The following is a 17,382-nucleotide window of genomic DNA, read 5'->3' as shown; positions in this document are numbered from 1 at the left end:
AACAAAATAGTTTTTTTGCACTTCTGCAAACCTTGGGGTTTCCCCAAACCTACCAACAACCATGTATAGTGATGTATGGAAGTAAGAGCTGGACCATAAAGAAGGCTGATCACCGAAGAATTGATGTTTTTGAATTATGGTGCTGGAGGAGACTCTTGAGAGTCCCATGGACTGCAAGAAGATGAAACCTATCCATTCTGAAGGAAATCAGCCCTGAGTGCTCACTGGAAGGACAGATTGTGAAGCTGAGGCTCCAATACTTTGGCCACCTCATGAGAAGAGAAGACTCCCTGGAAAAGACCCTGATGTTGGGAAAGATGGAGGGCACAAGGAGAAGGGGACGACAGAGGACAATATGGTTGGACAGTGTTCTCGAAGCTACCAGCATGAGTTTGACCAAACTGCGGGAGGCAGTGGAAGACAGGAGTGCCTGGCGTGCTCTGGCCCATGGGGTCTCGAAGAGTCGGACACAACTAAACGACTAAACAACAACAACAACAACAACAACCAACAACCAACCATCTCCTTGTCTGCAGTGCTATTCCATTGACATATTACCTGCCTGGACCTCTGGATACTGGAAACGGAGGGAATGATTTGCTTAAATCTTTTGCCTGGTCTTCAAAATGTGATGGGTATGAGCTTGCTAGACTACGCTTTCATAGTGAGTAATTCAACAGGACAGCCTTCCAGAAATAAGTGGTGGAGAGAGAGACAGAGAGAGAGAGAGAGGAGAGAGAGAGAGAGAGAGAGAAGATCAAACCTCAATTAGAGCAGGACAAAGTGGAACATGCAAACAAAATATTTGCTTTAAACTGATTGCATTTTTAAATTGCTGTAGCCTGCCCAGGGACCTTGTGTTGAAGGGAGCATAAGCAATCAAATAATTAACGGCAGTATAAAAATAATGCGGTGTGGAGTGTTCTGAAGGAGTCAACTCCATTCCGTTTCCCCTCCCCGGTTTTCCATCCCTCTCTCACCCTTGGAAGTTTGTGGTCACTGAGCATGCTCAGACATCATTGAGCTATTTGTTGTTTTTTTTAATTACTCCCATAGAAATTTTCACTCTCAATATTGTTTTGTTGTTGTTGGCATCTCTCTGTCTTGGGAAACGATGGCAGATAAACGGTTTGACTTTGGGAGTAAAGTCATACGGTTTGAAGAATTATAGTGCCTGCTGAGTCTTTTGAGATGGATGTGGGAGAGACATGTTTTGTTGCAGCTGGGGCACATAAAGGAATCCGGTTTTGCTGCTATAGGTGCACGATGGTGTTTCTTCTCTCTGATGTCTTGACTTCTGCTAGGCATGGAGGGGCGGGGAGTCCTCTGAGCACCCTGCTACTGCCTCCTAATTTCCTGGTAGTTCCCTTTGTGGTGTAGTGGTTAGAGTGGGACCTGAGAGACCAGGGTTCGGATCCCTACTCTGCCATGAACCTCACTGGGTGACCTTGGGCCAGTCACCATCTCTTGGTCTAACCTACCTCACAGGGTTGTTGTGGAGATGAAATGGGGAAGAGGAGAACCATGTGACCACCTTGAAGCTCCTTGAAGAACCAGGTGGGGTATAAATGCAATACAGTGGTACCTCGGGTTACGTACTTAATTCGTTCTGGAGGTCCGTTCTTAACCTGAAACTGTTCTTAACCTGAAGCACCACTTAGCTAATGGGGCCTCCTGCTGCTGCCGCGCCACCACCACACTATTTCTGTTCTCATGCTGAAGCAAAGTTCTTAACCTGAGGTATTATTTCTAGGTTAGCGGAGTCTGTAACCTGAAGCGTATGTAACCTGAACTGTATGTAACTTGAGGTACCACTGTAAAAGATAAATACATAGCAATCATAACTCACGACCTGAGTTTGCTATCTTGCTGTGTGTGTTAATGATTGAAGGGTTTAGCATCTCTTCAAAATGTGTGTGGCTGAGACAGCAGCCTTAGATGCGATGAGTTGGGAGCTTGAAAGCTGTTTCAAGATTATAATTCAAGATTATAATTTGGAAGACAATTTGATTTATTTTATTTTATTTTTTTATTTTTATTGGATTGTGATTTGATATGTTAATTGGATGTTTTTTATTGGTAAATTAATAAATGCCCTAACAAAAAAGAAAGAAAGCTGTTTTATACTGAATCAGACTAAAGGCCTATGTAGCTCTGTTTTGGTGCTACAACTTCCATCATCCCTAGCTAACAGGACCAGTGGTCAGGGATGATGGGAATTGTAGTCCCAAAACAGCTGGAGGGCCAAGTTTGGCCATGCCTGGACACTGGCTGGCAGCAGCTCTCCAGGTTTTCAGGCAGGGAGTCATATCCCAGCCCTACCTGGAGATGCCAGGATCTCTCTCACTCGCAAAGCAGATGTTCTGCCACATCTGACCCACATCTGACCCTTTCTTTGAAAGCTTGAGTGTGTGGATTATCTGGTATGTGTGGCAATGATGGGAGAGGACTGGAAGAGGGGGGAGTTGCAAGGCCCCCTCCTTTTCCAAGCAGCAGCAGTGATGGTTTCAAATAGGTTGTAAATTTTTGTCTAAGCAGGGGGCCAAGAAGTCAAATTCCAGAGCTCAGGAGCAAGCAGGGAACTTTGTGGGTATCAAGTGCCCTCTGTTGGCCAGAGGGGAGCTTGCACAGACTTCTGTGATTCAGTCTAACCGTGCGCAAGGTTAAGCGTGTTTACTCCAAAGTAAGCTCTGCTGGTAACAACAGCAGCGAGAATATTGGTAGCCAGTTATTGGAAAGGAAATAATATCCCAACGAAAAGGGAATGGTTAAGTAAGTTATGTGAGTATCTGGAGTTAGCAAAATTGATGGATTTAATAAGGCACAAATCCAAACTACAGTATAGAAACAATGGGAATGCTTGAATATTTACACCAGCAATGCTCAAATACGAAAGTTTGGTTGTGCTTAGACTAACCTTGTGAAGAATATAGAGAACACAAAGATTTGATGGACTATGAAAGAACTCAAGGAAATTTCACTAATTATTTCTAAATTGTGAGTTATACGTACAAATTTGTATGTGCAAAATTTATGCAAGTGTTGTCTTTTTAAAATTTATTTTTTTCTCTCTCTCTCCCTCTCTCTCTGTTTGTGTGTGTAAGTTGCCTCCCTCACATACAACAGTCTCTGTGCATTAACCAGTTTGCTAATTCCCCACTCCCCTCCTTTGACGGACAGGCTTCTGTTCCAGAATCTCCCGCAAGTGATGCTTTTCCTGCTGGTTGTGATGCTGCTGCAGGCGAGCAGCTGCTACTGCGGCCTCCCTTTCTACAATGGTTTCTACTATGACCGGTTCATGAGTGACAAAGGAGAGGCTGACGATGAAGGTAAGAAGTGGGAAGGGGGGAAAACAAAGCAAAACAGCACCTGAAAAGGGAGAACGTGAAGGAACTGGGCTGGGCTGGAAGGCTGTGGCAGACCCAGGCGATGTCAGGACCTGGAATAGCTCAGTTGGTCTGAAATATACTTGGAGTCGAGTGTGGATTTTATGCTCTTTATTCAGCTCATAGTGGTGAGGAGGAATGAAAGTTCCCCCAAAATATCTGCTTTATATACCTTATTTACACAATGGGTCGCACGTGATTGGCTAATTCTGGGATTCTCCTGTAGGCCAATCAGGTTGCGGATTCACTTCTACCTGGAGCTGGATTGGGCGGCTCCTGCAGACCAATCATACTGCTGCATTGTTCTAGGACCAATCAGCCTGCTGCATTCTGGACCCTATTGTTCTAGGACCAATCAGACTGCTGCATTCTGAATCCTATTGTTCTAGGACCAATCAGACTGCTGCTTTTTGGATCCAATTCAACTCAGTACATAACATGGTCAAAGCACGAGACTCTTAATCTCAGGGTCATGGCTTTGAGCCCTATATTGGGCAAAAGATTCCTGCGTTCAGGGGGGTTGAATCCCAGCCGCTTCCAACTCTACAATTCTATGATTCTACTCATACTTGTAGAGGCAATGTGTCTCTGATTGCCCGTTGCTGTGAAGGCTCCTTGACATAGACATCTAGTTGGCCACAGTGAGGATGCTGGACTAAGTGGGCTGCTTGACTGACCCAGCAGGAGTGTTCTTACTTTTACAGATGTGGAAAGCAGGCCATGAGAACCTAATCCCAGAGGAGGCTGCTCCATTGGGGCAAATGGGGCCCTGTCCCAGCTGCCTCATTCTGCCCTCAGCCAATGCCCATCTTCCTGCCCTCTTATTTATAACCAGTCCAGGGCATGTCCCTGGCTGTCAGTTTCCCTTTCTTAAGTTTCGGTGTTGCTTTTGTAGCACTCGCCAGGGAGGGCAAAACCAGAATGGGTTGACTCTGCTTGGCATTGCCTCTGGCGCCACCTACTGTTGGCCTCCCTCCCTCCTGCCCTACCAGTCTTAATCGGCACCTTGGATGTTTGGGTTGTGAATGCCGTTGCTCATATGGCATTCTAGTTTAGAATAATAAAAAAGTGGGTAATGCGAGGGGAGACATGATTTTTACTATCTAATGAGATCATTGATCCATAAAATGAAAGCAATAACCAATGTACTGTACTATAAAATAAATAAGACAGTATTGTAGATGATAAAAATTAAAATTATTTTTTCTTCTTACCTGCACTGATGGTAGTCATTGTTTGGATGGGGGGCTTTTATCCATTTCTGCAGTCACACAATCAGTCAATCAGTAGCTGAACTGGGCTCCACAAAGTCACAAAAACAAATTACAGTCATACCTGGGGTTGAATGTGCTTCGGGATGAGCGCGTTCGAGTTGTGCTCTGCGGCAACCCGGAAGTAATGGAGCGCGTTACTTCTGGGTTTCGCCGCTTGCGCATGCACAGACGCTCAAAATGACGTCACGCGCATGTGCAGAAGCGGCGGAAAGTAATGCGTGCGTGTGCAGACGTGCCATCGCTAGTTACGTTTGCTTCTAGATGTGAACGGGGCTCCGGAACGGATCCCGTTCACATCTAGAGATACCACTGTAATTGAAAACACCTCAAAAACAAAAACGCAAAATAAATAGCAAAATCAAAAGTGCCAAACTTAATCTGTTCCAGAAGTCTGTTTGACTTCCAAAATGTTCGAAAACCAAGGCGCAGCTTCTGATTGGTGCAGGTGCCCCGGAAACAATAGCCGACAGCCGAATCTGACGTTTGGCTTCCAAAAAATGTTTGAAAACTGGAACACTTACTACCGGGTTTTCACTGTTTGAGAACCAAGGAGTTTGAGTACCAAGATGTTTGAGAACCAAGGTACCACTGTATTTCATACCCTGTTTTTCAACCCCTGCAGTTCAGTTCCGTGCTGTAAGGCTGATGGTTGAGACTTCCCCGGATGCCGTCTATGCCTACCGTGGCGCCAGCGCCGTGCTGCCCTGCCGCTATCATTATGTGCCCAAGCTGGACATCCCGCGGAAGATCCGCGTCAAGTGGTCCAAGCTGCGGGAGGACAACACCAAAGATCAGGATGTGCTGGTGGCGTCTGGGTTGAAGCAGCGGAGCTTTGGGGGGTTCCGGGGGCGCACGACCCTGCAGCAGGCGCCTGACCAGGAAGCGTCCCTGGTGATCGATGACTTGCGCCTGCACGACGCTGGCAAGTACCGCTGCGAGGTCATCGATGGCCTGGAAGATGAGAGCGCGATTGTGGAGCTAGCGCTCCAAGGTGAGTGGGACGGTGCATTCAGTGGCCGTTTAAAAAATCATAATCCAAACTAAATTCTGAAATATTCTGGATCGCGGTGGGGACGAAGCTGAGTCCTGGGGCCAAATCCAGCCCTCCAAGCCTCTCTATCTATCCCTCAGTACTCTTCCCAGGCCATGCTGCTGCCCCACTCTGCTTTGCACCTTCCAAGAGTGTTCTTGAATCCTGCCTTTTGCTTGCCTGTATGTAGGATAGACGCAGGGGGCGCTGTGGGTTAAACCACAGAGCCTAGGACTTGCCGATCAGAAGGTCGGCGGTCCGAATCCCCACGACAGGGTGAGCTCCCGTTGCTCGGTCCCTGCTCCTGCCAACCTAGCAGTTCGAAAGCACGTCAAAGTGCAAGTAGATAAATAGGTACCTCTCTGGCGGGAAGGTAAATGGTGTTTCCGTGTGCTGCTCTGGTTTGCCAGAAGTGGCTTAGTCATGCTGGCCACATGACCCGGAAGCTGTACGCCGGCTCCCTCGGCCAATAAAGCGAGATGAGCGCTGCAACCCCAGAGTTGGCCATGACTGGACCTAATGGTCAGGGGTCCCTTTACCTATGGAGGATAGAAAGATAGTGTGTGCCTGTGTAGGCTGCTCTACAAAGCTAAAATGTATATGCGTTGCTCCACCCACTTTTGCCTCTGGCACCACCCACCAATGGCATGTGGCCCCTGGTAAGGTTTCCCACAATGGGATGTGGCCCTTAGGCTGACAATGGTTTGTATCAGTATCTGGGTGTATGGTTTTACGAAGCTATAGGCAGGAGGGTACAGGAAATATCCACTCGGATCAAAGTGTAACAAAATGTGGGAGCGAAAATTCACATCCCCTCTGCCACAAAGGGTGGATTCCCCCCCCTTCCAGTAGCTATCTTGGCTTAACTTACCGTAAGTTCAAACTTTTCCCTTAGGCTAATGTTTTGGGTTCCCAGGTGGGTTTCTGGAGCTACTCTTAAACTGGAAGTTGGCTTGAATTCATTGGGGGTGCTGATTGCGGATTTATTCCATCCATTTGTGGCTCTGTTGTTGCTTTGTGCTCACTCCCAGTTCATTCGTCTCCGAGACAATGTTTGATTCTTTCGAATCACCTTGGTTGAAGGCTGCGGTGCATAAAGCTAGCTCAGTTGCTCTTTCACCCTCATACCTGCTAAGCAGGGAATTAAAGGGAGCCAAACCAATGGTTAAGTCTCTGATCTCCCAGATCTTTAGGGTCCTGCATGAGGACTTGTTCCCCCCAGTCACTGGGAAATCACACCCCTGCTGTAAAGACAGAATGCCATGCCTGGGATGGTTAAGGTAAAGGTAAAGGGACCCTTGACCATTAGGTCCAGTCGTGACCGACGCTGGGGTTGCGGCGCTCATCTCACTTTATTGGCCGAGGGAGCCGGCATACAGCTTCTGGGTCATGTGGCCAGCATGACTAAGCTGCTTCTGGCAAACCAGAGCAGCGCATGGAAATGCCGTTTACCTTCCCGCTGGAGTGGTACCTATTTATCTACTTGCACTTTGACGTGCTTTCGAAGTGCTAGGTTGGCAGGAGCAGGGACCGAGCAACGGGAGCTCACCCCGTCGCGGCAATTTGAACCGCCGACCTTCTGATTGGCAAGTCCTAGGCTCTGTGGTTTAACCCACAGCACCACCCGCATCCCTTCTGGGATGGTTAATCTTCCATAAATACAGGGAAGCTTCCTTTCTGGTAAGGCTTAATGTTCTCCCCTCTAATCTATTCGACGGCAGATATAATAAAACCCCAAAGAACAACAGGTGCTGCCCGTTGCCACAATGCTGAAGGGGCATCTATCTTGCATGTACTTTTCTATTGTAGTTTTTCTTAAGGGACTGGGAAATATCTAATATATCCTATTATTTGCTCCTCTGTGTGTCGTCAGATCACTTTGACTTACTGGGGCCCTGAAGCAGTTGCAGAGCAAGTGGCAAAGTTCTTGAATAAAGATATCATCATTAGACCTCTTTAACAGTTGCTTGATGTATACATTCTCTCTCTGCAATCAATTTAAAACAGATATTTTGTTTGCGTGTCCCACTTCTTCCTGCTCTAATTGAGATCTGATCTCCCCCCATCCCCCCCTCACACAGTTGTCTAATATTTTAATTTTGTGTTTTAAAGCTTTAAACACACACTAGCTTTCTAAATACCTGGGTGGGCTTAAAAAAATCACTTGCTCTTTTTAACAGTTTTTTGTTGTTGCTGTTTTTATTATGATTTGTACATAATCTTGGGACATATATGTGGAAGGTGATTAATAGCTCAGAAAAAAAAAATTCAAATCCCATACTTACACAGCACTATTGTTGTGATGGACGCTCCCCCACTTAACATTCTGATGCTAGACTGCCCAAACAACTTAATATTATGGATGCTTGATGAATCTTCCTAACCATCAGCAGCATGAGATAGAAGCCACATAGCAGATGGCGAACTGAATGTTTCTGGATCACTCTCTCAAATTTTATTTGGAAACATGAATGAACTGTTCGTGAACGTAACCAGGATTTTTGGGTTTTTTTGGGTGGGTGGGTGGATCTAAAGCTTTTTTTAAGGAAATCAAACTTGCTGAGTTTTTCTAGGGAAATCACTGGTAAAATTACCCTGTAAATAGGACATTGTGCGGGGCTGGCTTCTACAAGCTGGGGGGCGGGGGGACCTCAGATAACTGAGTACTTTCAATGCTTTTCAATAATACTTGTGCCCCCCGGCTACACCCATGAAACTGTCCTTTTCCCGCTTCCTAATAAACAGGACTCCACCTTTGTGCAGGTAGAATCCTTGGGATTTTCTAAGAAGTCTGGAGGCGGTTATCAGAACTGCTGAGTATATACCTATTTCTGGCCACCAGAGGTCACCAGTAGCCTGTCATTTTTCTCAGTTTTTTTAAAAAAATTCTCTCTATCTTCTTTCATCCAAGATGAAAGGCTCTGTGGGAATACATTAAGCATTTTCCCCCTCCCCGTGTGAGGAGCCCATCCTGTGATTATATATTGTTGCGATGCCGGGCTGTATGCTGTTTGACTAAATGGACTGAAAGATGAGCGTTTTCTCTTTTTAAAACCATCGTACACTGTGGGTTCACAACGAAGCCTACTTTAGCTTTGTTATTATAATGATTAATCAACCAACAAATTAGAACAAAGACCTACCTAGTTTTGCATCCCAGATCCCATAGTGGCAAACAAGAAGCTATAGGGAAACTCCTCGACATATCCAGGATTCGTCTGTCAAAAATAATGAACAAAAAAATCAGAATATCACTCTGCCCACCCCCCACCCCCCGGAGAAAAAACCCCCCAAAACTCAACAACTTTTGTGTCTGGTTTTTTACTTTTTGAAATATGGCAACCCTACATGAGGGCAAATCCCTCTTTATCCATAAAGCTCACTAGTGGGGTAGGAGAGTTGAAAATAAGGTCAATATATTTCACATCGAGATCCCTCCTGCTCTATATTTTGCTCTAGTAAGTTTAGTTTGGTCAGAATTGAGCATACACTTCCAGTTGTTGTTGTTTAGTTGTTTAGTTGTGTCCGACTCTTTGTGACCCCATGGACCAGAGCACGCCAGGCACTCCTGTCTTCCACTGCCTCCCGCAATTTGGTCAGACTCATGTTAGTAGCTTCAAGAACACTGTCCAACCATCTCGTCCTCTGTCGTCCCCTTCTCCTTGTGCCCTCCATCTTTCCCAACATCAGGTCTTTTCCAGGGAGTCTTCTCTTCTCATGAGGTGGCCAAAGTATTGGAGCCTCAGCTTCAGGATCTGTCCTTCCAGTGAGCACTCAGGGCTGATTTCCTTCAGAATGGATAGGTTTGATCTTCTTGCAGTCCATGGGACTCTCAAGAGTCTCCTCCGGCACCACACTTCCAGAGCTAACACTAAATACATGACTTCTGGTGAATGAGCCACCATAGAGGGCCATGAAAATTTGTGTCCCATTTTTTGTTTAGACTTTTCTAAATGTTCTTATGTCACCGGAAGAAAGTGAGCAGCAATTCACAAGAAGCCAAAGGCCTTGTGTGCACCTCTCTTGGGGACAGAAACTCAGAGATACAATTCCCAGAGTTTCTTGGCAAGAGGGACTGGTTGTTAAAACTGCTTTGGGGATTGGAGCTCTCAGAAGGCAATAGGGGCCTCCTAACAACTCTCAGCACCCTTAACAAACGACACTTCCCAGAGAATCCATGACTGCTATAAATGTGTAGTTCAGATGCTGCAGGCTTGCAGCTCCCAACATCTCTGTCAGGATGCTGTCAGCAGCTGCCGGCTGGTTGCCCAGGACAGTATAAAGACAAGGGAAAGTTTCTTGCAGTCCTTTTTTATTTCAAACTTTACAGAGAGAGGCTCTAGAAGCCAGCTTCTAGGATAATGGCGTTGTCCCGAGTGAAACTCCCCCCCTGCCTCTCCCACTTCCTCATTCGTCACTTCTACGGGTGCTGCAATGTGCTCTTTGAGCTCTTTGCTCTCCTACTTTTAAGGCTCGCCGGGTTCTGGGAGATGGAGGGTCTGGAATGCTTTCTGATGACAACGTGTCAGCCAAGTGTTGCTCTGGCTCTCCCATGATTTCCCAGCTTTCCCCCTCATCTGCCTCTGAGCTGTGACTTCCTTCAAACCCCTGTTGTAAATCTAGACTGTCTTCCTCTTCCCTGGAAAGGTCAGGATGGGGAGGCGGTCTCCACCATTCCTCCTCTGCCCAGTCCCTGACAACCCCTGACTGTTGGCCTAGCTGGCTGGGGCTGATGGGAGCTGGAGTCCAGCAACCTCTGAAGGCCATAGGTTCCTCACACCTCAGTAAGTGATCCTTCCTCCTGTACTCACTCAGCAACTTTCTTTTCCCCAGGGGTGGTGTTCCCTTACCAGCCTCAACGTGGGCGCTACAAGCTCAACTTCCATGAGGCCAAGAAGACCTGTGAGGACCAGGATGCCATGATGGCCTCCTTTGAGCAGCTCTTTAAGTCCTGGATGGAGGGCCTTGACTGGTGCAACGCAGGCTGGCTGACGGACGGCACAGCCCAGTACCCCATCACTGTGCCACGGGAGCCCTGTGGAGGCAAACACATGGCCCCTGGCCTCCGGAACTATGGAGAGCGCCACAGGAACCTCCATCATTTCGACGTCTTCTGTTTCTCTTCTGCTCTGAAAGGTGAGTTGTTCTCTGCCATCGTTCACCAGCCAGGCTACTTTAGAGGAGGGATGGGGAGATGGTGGGCCCGGGCATGTCCTCTCTGGCCTGGCTGTATGTCCCCACTCTGGCGATTTCAGATTGACTACTTCCTCTTTCCATATGAACCTGCCCGGACCCTGAGATCATCTTCTGAGGCCCTCCTTTGTGTGCCCCCTCCTCGAGAGGTCTGGAAGGTGGCATCATGAAAATGGGCCTTCCCTGCAGTGGCTCCCCGTCTGTGGAATGCTCTCCCCAAGGAAGTTTGCCTGGTGCCTTCATTATACACCTTTAGCCGCCAGGCAAAAACATTCCTTTTCAACCAGGCCTTTGGTTGATCCGATTTAGATTCTCTACTCTTTTAAAATGTGTTTTTGTTGTTTTGGTGGGGGGCTATTGGGTTGTTGTTTTTATTTTTATTAGGTATTTTGTGGTTTTATATCTTGACTTTATTCTGTGAACTGCCCTGAGACCCCTGGGTGGTATATAAATTCAATAAATATAAATTCAATTTAATAATAATAATAATAATAATACGGTAATGCACCGGGCACGGGACTGCCTTTGAGGACTGCTGTTAGTTCAAACTACAGCCTCTAGGCCAGGCATAGGCAAACTTGGCCCTCCAGATGTTTTGGGACTACTATTCCCATCATCCCTGACCACTGGTCCTGTTAGCTAGGGATCATGGGAGTTGTAGTCCCACAACATCTGGAGGGCTGAGTTTGTCTATGCCTGCTCTAGGCTGCTGATTGGGACTTGATCCATCTAGCTTGGTTCTGTTTACTCTGACCTGCAGCCGCTCTCCTGAGTTACAAGCAACAGACCTTTCCGGTCAAGCTGGAGATGTCCTTGGTGTGGAACTTGGGACTTTTTAGATACAGCTAAACCTCTCATTCAGTTCAACATCACAAACCTTGTTATGCATTCTGCTACTCTTAGAGGCGCTCAGCCTGCAGAATCCCTACCCAAGATAAGTCTTGGTTGGCTCCCTCTCATCTGAGCTTTTAAAACCGTCACCTGGCTTTCAGCTGAGGTTGGAATTCATCTCACTCCTGTTGATTGTTTCACCCTGAGCTTCATTTTACGGTAGTTAATGGATTTGGGTAGCTTTCCTTTTGCTTTTGTATTTGATGGGTTTTAATGAAATGCTCTAAATGCAGTATGCTGCTTTGAGTATGCTTTTTATTTGTACTACAAAGAGCAATCATTAAAGGGAAGATGAGTTCTGGAGTCTAAATTCTCCATTTAACTCCCTGTAACTGTTCATGGACTTTGGTACTGAAAAGCACAATTTGTGTTCCCCTAGGCTGTGTTTTCTCCTCTGTGCTGTGGTTGTCTTGATAACCCTGTCCTGCATGGGTTACCAGCATGGCTCTCACAAGCAGACATGTGCTCAAATAGGCTTACCTGACACCTTTAGGGTCTCCCCCCCCCCCCTTGTGTCAGGGACTGGACTGAGGAGGAACGGTGGGTACCACCCCCCCTTTCTCCTGAACCTTCCCGAGAACAGGAGGACAGTATAGATTTAGAACAGCGGTTTGCAGAAGGCCGTAGTTCAGAGGCTGCAGAGGGGAGAAACTGGGAAATTTTGGAAAAGGAACAGCAAGAAGAAGCACAAGGGGAGAGACAGCATTCCTGATCCTCCCTTTCCCAGGACCAGGTGGGCATTGAGAGAGCTCAGAGGCAGAAAGCTCAGATTAGCTGACACAGGGGTGACGTATAATAGGAGAGACGGAGGGGGTGGGACTTTACTTGGAGCAATGCCATTATTAGGCAAGACCGCATTCCTTCGTCTCTTCCTGCGAATATTAATAAATTACGTGGTAAGAACTTTTAATTGTTTCTCTGCTTCTTGGCAGCTACCGTGGGAGGGATCAGATTCTCCAAAGCTATAATTAGGCTTGAAAGAAGCAGAATCTTCTCTCCACAATATAATCTCCAAGAAAGAACAACATCCTTCTAAACTCCCCAATTAGGCTAGCAAAAAGCTAAGGCTAAAGGGTAACTAGGGAGTAGGGAAGGGAAGAAGAGGAGGAGTGAGAGGATATTTTTATTTGTTTGTTTTTATTTATTACATTTATATATCACTTTTCCAAGGATCTCAAGGTGGTGTACATGGTTCCCCTCTTCCCCATTTCATACTCACAACAGCCCTGTGAGGTAGGTTAGGCTAAGAGATGGTGGCCGGCCCAAGGTCACCCAGTGAGTGGAGATTCGAACCCTGCTCTCCTAGGTCCTAGTCCAACATGCTAACCATTAGGCCATGCTGGCGTATGTCCTTGTGGTGCATGGGGGGCGCTTTGTGTAGTGTGGTGCATGCATGGTTGTAGCACATGTATAGCGCCCACAACATTTTCTCTGGCTTGCAAAAGGCTGGTGACTCCTGCTTTACCATATGACCATTGTTTAGGGTCTGCAAACCCAAGGTGATAGCCAACGCTAGTCCTAAAGGTAAAGGGACCCCTGACCATTAGGTCCAGTCGCAAACGACTCTGGGGTTGCGGCACTCATCTTGCTTTATTGCCAAGGGAGCTGGCATATAGCTTCCGGGTCATGTGGCCAGCAGAATTAAGCTGCTTCTGGCAAACCAGAGCAGTGCACGGAAACGCTGTTTACCTTCCCGCCGGAGCGGTACCTATTTATCTACTTGCACTTCATGCTATTGAACTGCTAGGTTGGCAGGAGCAGGGACTGAGCAATGGGAACTCACCCCATCATGGGGATTCGAACCGCCAACCTTCTGATCGGCAAGCCCTAGGCTCTGTGGTTTAACCCACAGCACCACCCGCGTTCCTATGCTAGTCCTAGATAGCTTTAAAAGAGGACTAAAGAAATTCATGGAGGAGAGGGCTATCGATGGCGACTAGCCATGTGGGATATTCTCTAGCTCCACAGTCGGAAGTAGCAATGCTTCTGAATGCCAGCTGCTGGAACCCACAGGAAGGGAGAGGACTTTGTGCTTGGGGTCATGCTTGTGGCATCTGCTTGGCCATTGCAAGAAGAGGATGCTGGACTAGATGGCCTGATCCAGCAGCCTTCTTACATAGTCAGATTAGACCCACTGAAATGAATGAACCCAGGGTGGTCATCCTCATTAACTTCAGTTAGTCATTTCTGAGCAGGACTTAGCATTCAGTATAACCCCAAATAAACTAAACAGGAAGAAAAAAGCAGGATATGTATCTGTAAGTGGGTCTCTTTTGGGATTTTCCTGCATTGCTCCATAACTCTTTCTCTGCCCCCTCCCAACAGGAACGGTTTACTATCTGTCCGGCCGCGAGCAGCTCACCTTGGAGGAAGCCAAGCAAGCATGCCAGGACGATGGCGCTGAGATTGCCAAGGTGGGCCAACTTTATTCAGCATGGAAGCTCTCTAATTTGGACCGTTGCGACGCCGGCTGGTTGGCTGATGCTAGTGTGCGCTACCCCATCACTTCGCCCCGGCCCAACTGTGGTCCCCCGGAACCTGGGGTCAGAAGCTTTGGCTTCCCCAAAGTTGGCAAATTTGGAGTCTACTGTTACAAGATGAGCTGAAGGAAGGCCAATATATGGACACTGTGCACCAATGGACAATATCCTTCTGTTGCCCACCTAGAGTTTATTATTTAAAGGGCCAGTCTTGGGGGGCAGTTTTAATTGTATGTTTTATTTTGTGTGTGTCTCTTGGGCTTTGTTTTTTTACATTTTTGTAACGAAAGGGGAGGAAAGCTGCACAGCCCCACAGAATAGCCTTGGAGTGGACTTGGTGCTGATTCTAAGATTCTTCCACTTCCACTGCCCGTCTAATCCAGTGGTAAGAGAAACCCTTCCTGAGATTTAGTGTTGTTTTTCTGTCTGGTCATCTGATTTCTGGAACGGGCTCAGGTTGAGATCTATGGATGAGATTGCAGAACTGTCTCGTGCTCAGCTAGGTCTGTACTGTGGTCGCTGCATCTTGCCAAAGGATTCCCAGTCCCGATGGGAGGTTCCCAGTAGTTACTAGAATAAGGTCTCCTCACCCCACAATGGCTTTGCCTCCTAGTAAATCCAGTGTTTACAGATTAGGATGGGGTGGGGAAACTCTCCAGCCAGAGGGCTATATTCAACCCTGGGCAACCTCTTGTCAGTGCCGTGAAGGGCCAGAAGGAAAATATAGCTTTGTACAGTACATCTGTTTCGACATATGCCCCTCTCTGTCTTCATTCCAGAGAAGCAAGAGACGTAATCAGAGTTCAGTGACACATTTCAGCAATGCAAAAACACTTGAGGGCATGAAACAAGGCTGGGAAGGGGTGTGGCTTACAGAGAGGGGTGTGGCCTGGCAAGAGAGGGTATGGCCATGAAAGGGACTGACTTCTGAGTAAGCATGCCTAGAATCAGAGCAACATCAGGAGGGTCACAGGAGTCTACCTCTGCAGGTTGGAGATACACACACACACACACACACACACACACAAGTAGGACCTCTGGCAAGGGGTTCTTCCCCCTGTAGCAAGGTCCTGACCCTGATGGTCATGCTGGTGCCTACTTTTGTTAAAAAAAAAAAAAAAGCAGGACACGTGAATATAGTCTTTCATTTAATGTCTCTTTTTTGGGGGGGCCTGTAGAGCATACAAGTGGGACCTGCAGCAAAACATTGCAGCGTATCTTCACTTTGTAGGAATGTTCTAGTTCTTGTTGGCTAGCCATGCCCTCCTCCCACATCACAGGCACATAGGGAACTGCCTTTTATACCCTTACGTGAAACTACCTTGCCACTATTAAAGAAAGCTCTCTAAGTTGCCATACTTTGGCATCTGCGTGCTCTATTCTTGTGTGTACCTCACCTTTTGGTTTTGCTGTTCAAACTTGGGGGTTTCTCGGACGTTTGCGAATAAAACCCTTAAGAAAACCGCCCAAGGAATTTGTGGGATATTGTTGCACTTTGTATGTGTGTGTGTGGGGGGGGGGGAGTGGCTCCCTGATTTGGAGGATCCGTTCAACAAACACTAAACAACTTTTTCAGGGCGTGAGTGGAAGCTGCCAGATCTGGAAGTCCTCTTTCTACTGTTAGGGAAAGCTTTCGGAGCCGAAATAACACACACTGGTGAATGTATGCATCTGTGTGTGAAAGGGCGAGGGCGAGAGGGAGAGAACGAACATCTGGGATAGAAAGGGGTTTTTGAAAAGTGAAATGTATCAGGGAATGGGGTGGGGGGAGGAAGAACAGGAAGGAAATAGTGGTGTGGGGGTGTGGATGTACATGCACGCGAGAGAGGCCACGAGCCTGGTGGAAGGCGCCCTGAATGAATTGCATTCATGTAGGCGCCAACAATTTAATCAAAAGCCCATGCTTACCTTTGCACAGCATATCAAAGAACTCTCTGCTTAAATATTTAATTAAAATCCAGCTCCCAACTCATGTAATGAATTCTAAAAAGTTTGCCGCGGTTTGTTTGCCTCCTCCTTCTCTGTTAATAATGAAGCAAGCCTGACAGGGACATGTAAGTGATGAGCTTTGCAAAGACACAATGATGCTTAAGGCAGACAACCCAATAGGCACACTGCTCTTTTTGTTCATTCATGTGGCGCACATGGGCCATTGGACTCTGATGGAACCCCAAAAGAGGCAGTTGAGATAGCTGAGATGCAGGTTTCCTTTATGGTAAGGTAAAAAAAGGTAAAGGACCCCTGGACTGTTAAGTCCATTCAAAGGCGACTATGGGGTTGCGGTGCTCATCTTGCTTTCAGGAGCTGGCGTTGGCCAGCATGTGGTAATGTGGCCAGCATGTCTAAACTGCTTTTGGTGTGACGGAACACCGTGACAGAAACCAGAGCGCACGGAAATGCCGTTTACCTTCCCGCTGCAGCAGTACCTATTTATCTACAGTGGTACCTCGGGTTAAGTATTTAATTCGTTCCGGAGGTCCATTCTTAACCTGAAACTGTTCTTAACCTGAAGCACCACTTTAGCTAATGGGGCCTCCCACTGCTGCCGCGCCACCGGAGCACAATTTCTGTTCTCATTCTGAAGCAAAGTTCTTAACCCGAGGTACTATTTCTGGGTTAGCTGAGTCTGTAACCTGCAGTGTATGTAACCTGAAGCGTATGTAACCCGAGGTACCACTGTACTTGCACTGGGACACAGGTGGTGCTGTGGTCTACACCACTGAGCCTCTTGGGCTTGCTGATTGGAAGGTTGATGGTTCGAATCCCTGTGATGGGGTGAGCTCCTGTTGCTCTGTCCCAGCTTCTGCCAACCTAACAGTTTCCTTTCTGACAGAGCTAGGGATGCAGGAATCTGTCAATTTTGGTTTCTCTCTGTTTCTCCTTTTTCAATTCTCACATTAGTTTGAATTATAAAGAAAAAAAATCCTCATGAAAACTCACCAGCATTTTACTGCGAATTTCTGCGAATTTCTCCTAATACCCACATTTTTCTGTGTAATTTTGCTTTGATATACATATTTTTGCAAAGCAATTTCCCACAATACAATGCACTTCTCTATGTTACTGTCACTAGTATAAATTTAAAGCATGTATTACCCTAGCGTATACATTTTTGGACACATTGCTTG

General features: G+C 47.0%; 1 protein-coding gene across 1 annotated transcript; it reads left to right on the top strand.

The window, feature by feature from the left end:
- The first annotated feature begins 3,141 nt into the window (after positions 1-3,141).
- Positions 3,142-15,718, top strand: HAPLN3 (hyaluronan and proteoglycan link protein 3). The gene is made up of 4 exons (XM_080980507.1): positions 3,142-3,329; positions 5,283-5,651; positions 10,524-10,826; positions 14,100-15,718. Exons 1-4 carry the CDS (start codon positions 3,209-3,211, stop codon positions 14,378-14,380), a joined length of 1,074 nt encoding a protein of 357 aa, XP_080836633.1. The 5' UTR covers positions 3,142-3,208; the 3' UTR covers positions 14,381-15,718.
- Positions 15,719-17,382: the final 1,664 nt, after the last annotated feature.

The sequence above is a fragment of the Podarcis pityusensis genome (assembly GCF_964106645.2).
Source record: "Podarcis pityusensis genome assembly, chromosome: 14".
Taxonomy (NCBI): domain Eukaryota; kingdom Metazoa; phylum Chordata; class Lepidosauria; order Squamata; family Lacertidae; genus Podarcis; species Podarcis pityusensis.
The sequence above is the reverse complement of the archived record's forward strand: the minus strand, read 5'-3'. Positions and strand labels throughout refer to the sequence as shown.

Excerpts from the sequence above, each read along its gene's own strand:
- HAPLN3 (XM_080980507.1), top strand. The coding sequence starts at position 3,209 with ATGCTTTTCCTGCTGGTTGTGATGCTGCTGCAGGCGAGCAGCTGCTAC. Across the intron at positions 3,330-5,282 it reads AGGAGAGGCTGACGATGAAG|TTCAGTTCCGTGCTGTAAGG; the intron begins GTAAGAAGTGGG and ends CAACCCCTGCAG. Across the intron at positions 5,652-10,523 it reads TGTGGAGCTAGCGCTCCAAG|GGGTGGTGTTCCCTTACCAG; the intron begins GTGAGTGGGACG and ends TCTTTTCCCCAG.